Source organism: Balaenoptera musculus, chromosome 19 (genome assembly GCF_009873245.2).
Source record: "Balaenoptera musculus isolate JJ_BM4_2016_0621 chromosome 19, mBalMus1.pri.v3, whole genome shotgun sequence".
In the NCBI taxonomy this organism is placed as follows: domain Eukaryota; kingdom Metazoa; phylum Chordata; class Mammalia; order Artiodactyla; family Balaenopteridae; genus Balaenoptera; species Balaenoptera musculus.
In genome coordinates, this window is record NC_045803.1 from 138,545 (window position 1) to 150,399 (window position 11,855).

At 58.7% G+C, this 11,855-nt stretch overlaps 1 protein-coding gene, 1 long non-coding RNA gene and 1 other non-coding gene across 4 annotated transcripts in view; all 3 read right to left on the minus strand.

Annotated features, from left to right (window-relative positions):
- The window catches only part of LOC118884955, a 40,248-nt gene that overhangs the window by 8,401 nt on the left and 19,992 nt on the right, over nt 1–11,855 (minus strand). Inside the window, exon 3 of the long non-coding RNA XR_005017409.1 lies at nt 10,644–10,763. This is a non-coding gene — a long non-coding RNA (uncharacterized LOC118884955). The remainder of the gene's footprint in view (nt 1–10,643; nt 10,764–11,855) is intronic.
- ZNF324 (zinc finger protein 324) lies at nt 1,115–6,887 on the minus strand. 2 transcript variants are annotated; one of them, XM_036833138.1, is made up of 5 exons: nt 6,715–6,841; nt 6,247–6,337; nt 4,980–5,106; nt 4,537–4,653; nt 1,115–3,916 (listed from the first exon to the last, which is right to left on the minus strand). In XM_036833138.1, the coding sequence occupies exons 3-5, from the start codon at nt 5,098–5,100 to the stop codon at nt 2,517–2,519; spliced, it is 1,638 nt and encodes a 545-aa protein (XP_036689033.1). In that variant the 5' UTR covers nt 5,101–5,106; nt 6,247–6,337; nt 6,715–6,841; the 3' UTR covers nt 1,115–2,516. The 2 variants fall into 2 exon arrangements, with proteins under 2 accessions (XP_036689033.1, XP_036689031.1); XM_036833136.1 differs by lacking the exon at nt 6,247–6,337 and having other exon boundaries at nt 6,715–6,887.
- On the minus strand, nt 5,992–6,122 carry LOC118885962. Its single transcript, XR_005017597.1, has one exon. It is a non-coding gene; the product is annotated as a small nucleolar RNA SNORA30/SNORA37 family (small nucleolar RNA).

An 11,855-nucleotide genomic window follows, 5' to 3' on the forward strand; every position in this document is an offset into this window, starting at 1 on the left:
TCTTGACCCAGAAAGCCCACGGATACTTTTTATAGTCATGACCCGTTCACGGTTGAGTGGAAGGGTCAGCCTGGCAGGACGTGGCCCAACATGACCAAAAAGGTTTGGGGGAGAACAACTTAGGGGCCAAGACGTGGGGGAAGGCGGGTGCTCATGCTTGCTCTTCCCACAGGAACAGGGCTGGAGTCTCTGACCACCGCTGGTGCTGGGAGGGTGGGCTCGAGAGGGTGGAGGAAAGGAGGGATAGGAAGGGCCAAGCACACAGGCAGGAAAGGCTCAGTGAAGCAGGGAGGAGGCTGGTGGGGAGACAGGATAGAGCACCAGGCCCAGCTTCTGTCCAAGATGCAAAAAAGGTTGCAAGTGACTCTCTGGGCATCCACTTGATGTTCAACATTCCTTTGCTCCTGAATCCCATGGGCTCCCTACAATAGCCTTCTGTAAGCTCTGTGGGGTTTGTCTGCATCTCATAGCCATCCACACTGACCCTGAAGTGAGCTGCTCAAGAATCCCTCACGGGGGCCAGCCTGGGGGAAGATGAAATAGGGCAAGGCCAGGGCATGGACCAGGTCAGAGAGAGGATGGGCCCCCAGAGGGGCGGACAATGGCTCGGGGGACCTGCCCTTGAGGAGGCTTGGGGAGCCTGGCCCTGTGTGACTATTCTCCCCACCCCCATGTCTCCTTTCCTTGCAGGAACTTGTGAGGTTTCAGGGGTGGAACCCTGCTGGCAGGTGGAGAGTTGGGGGTGTCATGTCTCTGCTCTTTGGTAATGGCAGATACCTGCGAGGTCTTTGAGGTGATTGAACTGGAGCACCCACTGGGTTGGGGTCGACCTTTCGGGTCTCCACATGTGCCCCGTGCCTCAGACTCCAGGGCCTGGATCCACAAAGGCTCATGTCCCAGCAGAGCTGCTGCTTGGGGCAGCCCCGCCCTGCCCAGGTCTCCTGGCTGCCAAGGGGACACAGACCTCCGGTGGGCCACAGACAGGCTGCACCTCTACCCTGAGGCCTCTCAAAGGGACCAAGGTTGAAGCCAGGTCCCTGCAGCTGTGTGATGACACGTTTGCATCGTGCTGGGATGACACCAGTTTCAGGCTGCTACCACTCACATGTTTTTAAAAAGAAACCTTTATTAGAGAGCCTCTCTGGACTCTGTCTTGTTAAAACCTTCTGAACCGTGACCTGGAGGCTGAGGCTGTGGACCTACACAGTGCCGTGCGAGAATTTACAATGTACATCCATTCCAAGCCGTAAGTTCTAGTCTTTTTTTTACTCCCAGTGAAAACACCATTAACTTCCCTGCGGGTGAGGCCCAAGGTGGAGATGGGGCTGGTCTGTTGAAGGCCACAAGAAGCCAACCAGGCTCCCACCAAACTTGTCTGCCTCAGTGTCCCCACCCTGTGGGTTATGTCACACTGGGGAGGGGATCTTGGGAGGGCGCCACACACAGCCTTAGGTAATGGCAGGCACGTGGCCACTGGACCCCAGAGAACCAAGCAGCCCCATCTTGTCTCCTCTGCACCTGTTGTTATGGTCACCTCCAGTCAAGGCAGTGGGGATGGAAAGGCTGCTGTATCGCTGACTTTGGTAACGACAGGACACGGCCGAAGCTGAGGCGTGGACCACACTCTGAATGCACCAGCACAGCTGGGGAAGCATCACTCTCAATCTCCGTCCTTCACCCGGGGACTTCCCGCCTCCACCCTCCTCCACCTCCTGAGGGTCTGCCATGAGCAGGGAGCCAGGCAGGCTTCACCCGACCCTCAGAGCTGGCAGGCTAAGTGTGGGCGTAAAGTGGTGAGCTCTCTGGATGCTGGGCCAGTGGCCCTGCTGTTGTGCAACTCACATCCCCTCTCTGTGCCTCAGTCTCCTCATCTGAGAAGTGGGGATACCAGCCACAGCAGCCACCTCACAGAGCTGTCAGGAGAAGCTGTGCAGGGCTCCGAACGGGCGCTGGCGGTTGGCACGTATTGGCCCTTATCAAGATGCTGCCTGTCAGGGTGCTGCAAATGCCCTCTGCAGGGCTGAATCTTTTCTCTCCCCTAGAGGAGGGAGCTGAGGCTCAGAGCCCAGCCACTTGTCCGAAGCCAGTACCTGCCTCCCCCATGACGTCCTGTCTTCTGGGCCTGTTCCCAGGAAGCCCTGGATGAACCGAGGGCTGGGGGAATACGCTGGGGGTGGGGGTGGAGAGGTTCCACACAGACCCTGCAGGCTGGGCGTAAACCTCAGAAAGTTCTCAGGACCACCTCCGCCCCACCGCAGCGCTTCCCGTTCGCGCGCACAGTCAAAATATGGGCGAGCTGGCAGCACCGTGCCGGCCTCCCCCTGACCTTTGTGCAGCGCGACCGCCTGGGGCTGGAGGAGTGAGCGGGGGCTGACAAGAGGCAGATCTTGTCACCACGTGCAGGGGGAACGGCAGCGCACGCGCAGAGCTGCTCCACAGCCTGGCTCTGCAGAGGGCGGGGCCCCGTGCCCATGGAAGGGACTCGCAACAGGCGGGGGAAGGTCGGGGCTGCGACCTCACGGCTCAGCCGTCTTCGGAACCGTGGCTGGGCCCGAGGCGGCAGTGGGCCCGGCTTCCCTCCCCAGTGTGCCTTCGGACGATGCCCCCGAAGGAGGCCTGGCCTGGGGGAGCGGGCCGGCCCGGGGCCGCCGCGCTGGCTTCTCACCGGTGTGGAGCCTCTGGTGGTGGAAGAGGGCCGGGCGCTCGCGGAAGGCGCGGCCGCACTGCGCGCACACGAAGGGCTTCTCGCCCGTGTGGATGCGTCGGTGGCTGAGCAGCACGGCGCCCTTGGCGAAGGCCTTGCCGCAGTCCGAGCAACGGAAAGGCCGCTCTCCCGTGTGCAGCAGCCGGTGCTGCCTGAGGTTGGAGCTGTGGCTGAAGGCGCGGCCGCACTGCGCGCAGGCGAAGGGCTTCTCGCCGGTGTGCACGCGCCGGTGCTTGAAGAGCGACGAGCCCTGGCTGAAGGCGGCCCCGCAGAGCGCGCAGGCGAAGGGCTTCTCGCCCGTGTGCGTGCGCTCGTGCTGGATCAGGTGCGAGTTGCGGCAGAAGCTGCGGCCGCAGCGCGTGCACGCGTAGGGCCGGCCGCCGGCGTGGATCTTGCGGTGCTGGCTGAGGTTGGAGCGGTGGCTGAAGGCCTTGCCGCACTCGGCACAGCGGAAGGCCTTCTCGGCCGTGTGGATGCGCTGGTGCCGCACCAGCGAGGAGCTGTGCCGGAAGGCCTGGCCGCAGGCCGGGCAGGTGTAGGGCGTCTCTCCGCTGTGGATGCGCTGGTGCTGCGTCAGGTGCGACGTCTGGCTGAAGGCCTTGCCGCACTGCGCGCACTCGTACGGCCGCTCCCCGGTGTGGGTGCGCAGGTGCTTCAGCAGGTCCGAGCTCTTGACGAACACTTTGCTGCACGCCCTGCACTCGAAGGGCTTCTCCCCAGAGAGGAGGCCGGGGCCAGCGTGCAGGGCCTCGCCCAGTTCGGCCCAGGTCGGGGGCTCTGGGACAGCGAGCAGCCTCTGAGGCTCGCGCCAAGCCTCACCCATGCCTCGGGCCCCCTGAGCCTCTGGGGCGCCCGGGAACGCTCTCCCCGGGGCCTCGCGTGCGTACAGCTTCTGCCGCTCCGACGCCCTCGGCTGCTTGCCTGGCGCAGGGTGGTCCGCGAGGGCCTTCCCCCCGGGTGGGGCCCGCAGAGAAGAGGTCAGCCGCAGGCTGACGCTGGCCTCGCCGCTTTCCCAGTAGATCACAGACACCCCTGTGGGTTTCCTCTCCCGAGAGGGGGACACGCCGCGCCGACCCTCCAGGCTCTTCCCACGCTCAGAGGCACCAGCGCTGGGGAGAACCCTAGTCGGTGCCAGAGGGGGGCCGTCCTGGAAGGCCCCTGGCAATGCTGCTTCTCCAGAAACATCTCTGTCCTCTGCCAGATGAGGGGAACCTGAAGGAGGAGAAACGGTGGACGCCTGGGTCCTCCCAGACAGGCCGCGTGGATAGGCAAGGGGGCCCACAGGACCGGGCGTGGAAGCTGGGGAGAGGAGCAGGGGCCGGACTCCCTTCCTGCACGGAGCCCGTCCCAGGGCACCCCCCAGGCGGCTTTGCCCCTTACACTGATGGCTACCTGATGTAACAGATTTTACTCACCAACTCTGCTTACTGACTGCCTCTCCCCTAGCAGGGTCAACCCCACAAAGGCAGGACCAGGAGCGATCTGGGCAAGGCTGTGTCCCCAGTGCCGGGAACGGGACTGGCCACTGCAAGTGCTCAACGATGAACACGTGAACAAACGGCCCCACAGATGAGGTGGTGAGGGAAGACGGGCAGGGTCTGAGGCCACACAGTCTGCCTGAGGGTGGAATTCTGAGCAGGTCTCACCATGGCCTGGGGGTGGCCCTTGGAGCTCCCCTTCAAGGGCAGCCAAAGCCGGAGCCTCCAGAAGAGGCTGATGGTGAAAGGAATCGGTCGGGTGGGAAGCTGGAGAGGAGAGCGTCCAGGAGGGAAGGTGGACGGAAGCTTGGCCATAGGTTGGCCCCAAGCTCACACCCCTGAGCCCCCACTCACCAGGGCTCGGCCTCCTCTGGGCATTCCTGGCCAGGGTCACATCTGTCCCATTGAGAACCCAGGGCTCCTCGCCACACTCAAGCTGGATGACCACGCGGGGTCGGGAGACAGAGAGTCCTGTGAGAGAAGACAAGCAAGTGAGGGGTCAGCCCTGGCAGATGGCAGGAGTCAGGGCTTCGTGGGCCACGGACAGCATCATCTGTGCAACCAAGGATACCCGAGGTCGCATCACAGGGCAGGGCTCTCGGAGCAGCTCGATGGTTCCTGTGAGGAGAACCGTGTTGGCAGCACCAGAAGGGGACTGAGCACAGAGGCACCACAGCTAACAGGGACACTCAGCCAGAGGACATGTGGCTGCCCACAGGCCACCGGCTGGTAAGAGGTTAGTGCTGGCAGCCTAGCCTGGCAACAGATGAGCTCCCCATGGAGGACCCAGGGCTTACCGAGCGAGGCCAGGAGGGTGAAGTTCTCCAGCATCACACAGCGGTACAGAGCCCTCTGGGCTGCATCCAGGAGCCCCCACTCCTCCCGGGAGAAGTACACAGCCACGTCTTCAAAGGCCATCAGGCCCTACAAGAGTTGGAAGATGGACACGATCTAAGCTATAGCCGTGTGAACCGAGACCCAGCTCCCTGCCCCAAAGACCACCTCCGCTCACGTCCCTCAGGTGCTCAGCCTCCTCCCCCAAGGCTCTGCAGACGGGACTTCCCTCACCTGTCTGGACCCTCCCCTCCACCTTCCCCATCTAGGCCATAGATGCCTCTTTAATGCCACCTGGCCACTCTACACAGGGCAGCCAGGGGAAGCCCCTGGCCTTCTGCTGGCTGCCACACCAAGGTCAGCCCCTGGCGTCCACTCATTCTCCAGCCTTTGCACAAGCTGAGCCTCCCCAAAGGTGCCCTCATTGCTCTTGCATACGTAACTGTACAAGTTCCAGCTGCAGAGCCCCCAGGACATGCCCATCCCTGTAGGGATGCCCTCTCCTGCTGAACTTGCCTGACATTTCAAGGCTGCTCTTTGAACTTGAAGGACTGGCTGATCCCCTCCAGTTACCACAGGGGTGGCCCCAAGGATCTGGTGGGCACACAAGAAGCCATTTCCCTCCTCCCTCCATAGCTAGGCCCCCTCTATTTCCTCCTCACTTGGCTGCCACCTTCCCTTCCCTCAGCCACCTGCCAGACTTCCCCTGAGAGCCCCAGGGACTGCCAGCCATTCCTCATCTCCCTAGAGCCCTAACAGCCCATGCCTACCCCTGGCTGAGTCTGTGAGATGCCCTCTTCCTAAGTTTGATTCCCAGGCTCTACCTCACTCAGAACATCAGGACTCTGTCCTTGGACATCCAGGTCCATGTGACACCTCCACTCTGAGACAGCACAGACTCTTCCCAATTTCCCCCTGAAACCTACTTTCCCTTCAACTTCCTAATTTTGTCTACAGCAGCTCCGTTCTTTTTTTCTCTGTCCCATTGAGTGACAGTTGCCACTGGCACAGTCCCAGGGCAAGGATACAATCAAGGGTTTTCAATTTCAGCACCAGCTACCAAATCCTGGCCCCACTGCCTGGGGGAGGACCTGTGAAAGTGCTAGGCAGCTCCATTCTTTTGGGTGCTCCGGCGGAAAACCTTAGAATGGCCCTTCACGCAGGACACTCCCGCACACCCCGCACTTGATGCATCAGCAGATCTATCCAGAATCCAACGGCTTTTCGCACCTGCACTGCCCGGACTGTGGCAGCAGCCTCCTCCCTGCATACCGCCACGCCCCTCTGCTTCTGTTCTCCGCTCAACAATAGGTGGAATACCCTAAAAAATCGTAACTTAAAGCATGTCCAGTCTCCCGGTGCCCTCGGGATAGTCTTAACTCCTCGGCCTGCCCTTTCAGACATACATATATTCTCCCCGCCGAGCAGCTCAGTTCCGGAAGCGCCTACACTCAGGCTTCCCTCCCAGCTTTTGCAGACGGGGGACCCTCCCCTTGGAACTTCCTTCCACACCTCACCCCCTTAGCTGCCAGAAGTGGGGATCCCACGCGTGCACTCCCAACCGACCGGGACAGCAGGGCCTAAGACGAAGCGCGAGGGGAAGACAAGACGTCCAGGTAAAGTGCCTCCCTCGATCGGGGCTCGGGGCCATGGAGGAGGCATCCGGGTGGGTGGGGGCCTGGGGTTCCCGCTACTCACCTGCGCCGGGTCTGTCTGCGCCGCCGCCATCGGAACCTGCAGAAAGGAGCGGGCGCTCAGGCTCCGGGCCTCTCTCCCAGTCCGTCAAGGGCGCCGCGTCGGGACGGCGTGGAGGCCGGAGAGCACGTGGCTCGGGGGGCGCCCACGCCGCACCCCGGGAAACTGAGGCCGGGGACTGGCCGTGGGCCCCCGGGCTCGGCTGCCCGTGCCTCGGATCTCCGCCCGCACGTCCTCGCTGCCCGCACCTCGGGTCTCCAGACCCTTCCGCAAAACCTGCCCCGACACAGCGCTCTCCGGCCGTCACCGGCGTGGCCCGACGCCGGCAGCCAAGTGACAGTCCCGGACGCCGGAGGTCCAATCTCGCGAGCCCTCATTGGCCAGTGGCGCGCTGCGGACGCACGCGCAGAGCCTTCTGGCTGCCGGCGCGGTAGGCGGAGCGCGCCTGGTCTCCACGGCAACGGCCAAGCGCCGCCGCCGGGGCCGCTGGGAAGTGGAGTCTGCAGCAGCGCCAGGCTTCCGGGCTGCGCGTGGGGTGGGGTCCTGGCGGGGCCGTCAGCGCTGCGGGTGAACGATGAATTGCTGAGGCCCCGGGAGGGAGGGGGCCCCCCCCGGAGGGCCCCCCCCACCTCCCACCCCCGCCCAGCGCAGCACCAGGGACGGAGCACGACGGGGGTCCCATCCCATCCCTGCCTCCTGGGGCCTTGCACCAGGGCTGTGTGTGACCCCCGCGGGTCAGCGTCCCGTTATGGTTGGGAACAGCCCCCACGTCGAGTCGCAAGGCCCTAGCCTAACTTTTTCTAGCGTCTGAAATCATTCTGAGACTTCCTCCACCATCTGTTTCTTGGCTCAACTGGGCCGCGCACAAAGTACTTTCCCAGACGCACTTGTCCCTAGGTCGTCTACGTCTTGCCTTGCCCCGCACGTCATGGTGTTGATTCCCTGTTCCTTTATTTTGGGGGGAGGGGGCAACCTACATGGGTACGACACATAAAGTCAAACGGAAGGGTAGTCTCAATGCAGACTGACTACTGCTGACAGAGAGGAAAAGGTTTTCTCTTTGTTGTTTCACTCTGAGAGTCTTTTTTTCAGGGTTCTTAGTCCTCATACACAAAATGGGACAGTAGTGGTACCCACCGCATAGGGCTATTGTAAGTTAATATGGAACCAATCTGTGTCGATTTCATTCACTCTGTCTCCCTCCCTGCTTACCTCCCTAGGTAAGTTATAAGTGATTGTTATAACATCTATATCAGCTCTGTCTGCAGTATCATTACTCTTTGTAAATACTTGTAATGCAAGAGATAACATCAATTTTGGAGTATTTGTGTGTAAATTTTGCTCACTTTGAAATAAATGAAGAAAATCTAATGTATTTGTGGGTAGGGAATGTTTCTTGCCATTCCAGTAAACAAAGAATGTTTGAGTCCCTCCCTGGTGGTCCAGTGGTTAAGACTCCGCCCTCCCGATTCAGGGGGCCTGGGTTCATCCCTGGTCAGAGAACTAGGTACATGCTGCAGCTAAGAGCCCACATGCCGCAACTAAAGATCCCGCATGCCGCAACGGAGATCCTGCATGCAGCAATGACTAAGGGCCGGTGCAGACAAATAAATAAATAATTAAAAAAAAAAAAAAAAGAATGTTCAAGTCCCACGTGAGGTGCACCTTGAACCCACGTGCCGAGACTAGAACCCAGCCTAAACCCAGATTGGGACTTGAACCCACGGTCTCTTTTTTCGTCCGTGCCGCCCGGCATGGGGATCCTAGTTCCCCAACCTGGGATCAAAGCCACACCCCCTGTAGTGAAAGCGTGGAATCTTAACCACTGGACCGCCAGGGAAGTCCCAACCCCCAGTATTTTTCTAAAAATTTATTTCTTGTATTTATTTTTGGCTGTGTTGGGTCTTCGTTGCTGCGCGCGGGCTTTCTCTAGTTGCGGTGAGTGGGGCTACTCTTCGTTGTGGTGCGAGGGCTTCTCATTGCGGTGGCTTCTCTTGTTGGGGAGCACGGGCTCTAGGCGCGTGAGCTTCAGTAGTTGTGGTTTGCGGGCTCTAGAGCGGAGGCTCAGTAGTTGTGGTGCATGGGCTTAGTTGCTCTGTGGCATGTGGGATCTTCCTGGACCAGGGCTCGAACTCGTGTTCCCTGCATTGGCAGGCGGATTCTTAACCACTGCACCACCAGGGAAGCCCTAACCCCCCATATTTTAACTGAGATGACACACTTGGTCTCAGGACTTAATGAAGCTCAGGTTCTTTATGTCTCATCGCAGAAAGAATTCAGTGAGATACAAAGTGATAGGTAAGAAATGGATTTATTTAGACACATACATATTCCATAGGTAGAATGCGGTCTGTCTCAAAAGGCAAGAACTGCCTTGGGAGAAACACACTCCACAGAGTGTGGGCCATCTCAGAAGCCGATAGGCCCCGAAATATGGGGTGGTTAGTTTTTATGGTCTGGGTAATTTCACAGACTAATGAGTGGGAGGATTATTCCAAGTATTTTGGGGGAAGGGGTGGAGATTTCCAGGAATTGGGCCGCCACCCACTTTTTGACCTTTTATGGTTGACCTCAGAACTGTCATGGCGCCTGTGGGTGTGTCATTTAGCTAATGTATTACAGCGAGCATAAAATGAGTCTCAAGGTCCACTGGAAGTTGAATCTTCTGCCATCTTGGACCTAGTTGGTTCTAAGCAGTTTTTGTCATGTCCTATGTGTGTCATTCTTTTAAAGGTTGTGCCCTGCCCCCTTCCCTCCTGTTTCAGAGGGACCAGCATGTGCAAAGGCTTGGAGGCAAGCCTGCAGGCGGGCATTCAGGAAACCTGAAGTTCTTTACTTCTGGTGGGACCAGAAAGCCTTAGGGGAGAAGGATTCATGCTAGGCCTTTATCCTGGGGGGGTGAGGGGTGGGATCTGGGGAGATGTGTGACTAGAGAAGTGACCTGATCTGATTTGACAAGAATCCCTTTGGCTTCCATGTGGAGAAGGGATGGGGGGCTGGGTGAAGGTGGAGGTGGGTGGGCCCATCTTGGGCCTCCACATCTGACACATTCCCTTTTCCCACTCTTCCGGTCAGGCCCTTTAATTCAGCCTCCCCTTCCTCGTCAGCAGAATAATGCCCCCCACCAAAGATGTCCATGGAATTATTCCTGGGTGTATCACAAGACACACACTTGTGAAGAAGTCCCAACCCCCCAGGGCCACCATGAGGCCCGGAGGGGAGGAGGGGTGCCATCTGGGCAGAGTGTATCCGTACCAGTGCGGTCAATATCACAGGCCAGGACCACCAGGCAGCCCCTGAAAGCCAGAAAGCCCACCCCAGTGACACCTGTGCACCCATCTTCAAAGACACCTGGCTGCAGTACCTGAGGAAGCTGTGTACCTAGGGACACGGGGGAGAGGCTCCTGGTTCAGCCCAAGCCTCCGCTAACACCAGAAGCAGCTGAAGGTGGGGCTCCATGCAGAGTCCCTCCCCAGTGGGGAGAAGCCCCAGGGGCTCTAATTGTGTGGTAGCCAGGAACTGACCCGCTCTGATCAAGGGCCCCACAAAGTGTCTGCTGGCAGCTCAGGGGAAGCTACTCTGCTTCATGGACAGGTTAGGTCTGCCCTGGGCACCTGTGATGTCCTGGGGGCAACTCCTCCCCTTACCTCCGACTGCTCCGGACTGTGTGACAATAAAGCCAGGTTGGTTACATCAACTCTGAGCTAGGGCTATGGCCCTGGAGGCAGAGAACAGACATGGGTCACTGCCAGCCTGCACAGGGGTCAGATTCTCAGAGGCGACAGCAATGTCCACCTGCCTCTGAGGATGGGCTGGGAGGGCAGCGGGTGGCACTCTGTCCTCTTGTGGTCCAAGGGGTCTTGCTGCTTCAAGTCCTCCAGGGAAAGAACTGTGGCCAGGAGTTCAGAGTTACCTGTGCACGCAGAGCTTACCTGAGGCGGAAGTGGATGATCTCAGGGGTACAGTGGTCTGAGAGAATAAGGAAGCAGGTCCCTCATCCCAGGCACGTCTCAGGGTGGCCACCAGCTGAAGATGAAGCCGTCTTTCTGTGCCTGGCCAGAAAAACCAGACGCCTGGAGTCAGGCTCACCACTACAGACCGACAGGGGCAGGTCAGAACTCTATGTAGATGGGGAATGATGGGGCATAGGTAACGGGGAATGGGGGAGGCCAGAGCCCAGTAGGCAAGGGCACCATCTGTGAGATCTGCAGGGGCCAAACTCGTATCTACAATGGCCGAGGTCACTTTCTGAGCAGATAAAGTTATCCTGTATTCTGCAGTCTTCTGAGCCATGTTCTTGAGAGCTGTCACCCCTCCAGCCAAAACCCAGGGAGGCTTCTGTTGCCCAGGCTGGGTTCCCAGTGACTTTAGCAAACGTGACCTTCATGGCTGTCCAGTCTCAGGCCAGAGGCATGGCTGGCCCAACCTAGGGCAGAGAAGGGAAGCAGGAAATTTAAACACGGTGTTGGGATCTTCTGTTGTGTGTGTTTCCTGGAGGAGCTAGAGCTTCAGATTTCTTTGTGGAAACTTCTGCTTTTATAAGTTGGCACCTGTTTTATTGTTTTGGCCGCGCTGTACGGCATGCAGGATCTTACTTCCCTGACCAGGGATCAAAGCCGTGTGCCCTGCAGTGGAAGCGCAAAGTCTTAACCACTGGACTGCCAGGCAAGTCCCAACACCTGTTTTAAAATATCTAATAGTCATGTGAGTTCAATGTGGTAGGCAGAATCATGGTCTTCCAAAGATGTCCACATCCTAATCCTCAGAACCTGTTAATATGTTACCTGACATGGCCCACTTTATGGATTAAGTTAAGGATCTTGAGATGGGAAGAATATCCAGGATTGTCTGGGTGAGTCCAGTATAATCACATGAGCCCTTGAAAGCAGAGAAACATAACACAAATTATTAAAAATTTCTGGATGTCATAAGTCTGACACTTGTGTCAGCTACTCTAAAATCAAGGAATCGGGACTTCCCTGGTGGTCCAGTGGCCAAGACCCTGCACTCCCAATGCAGGGGGCCCGGGTTCGACCCCTGGTCAGGGAACTAAATCCCACATGCCACAACTAAGAGTTCGCATGCCACAACTAAAGATCCCGCATGCGGCAACGAAAATACTGTGTGCCGCAACTAAGACCCGG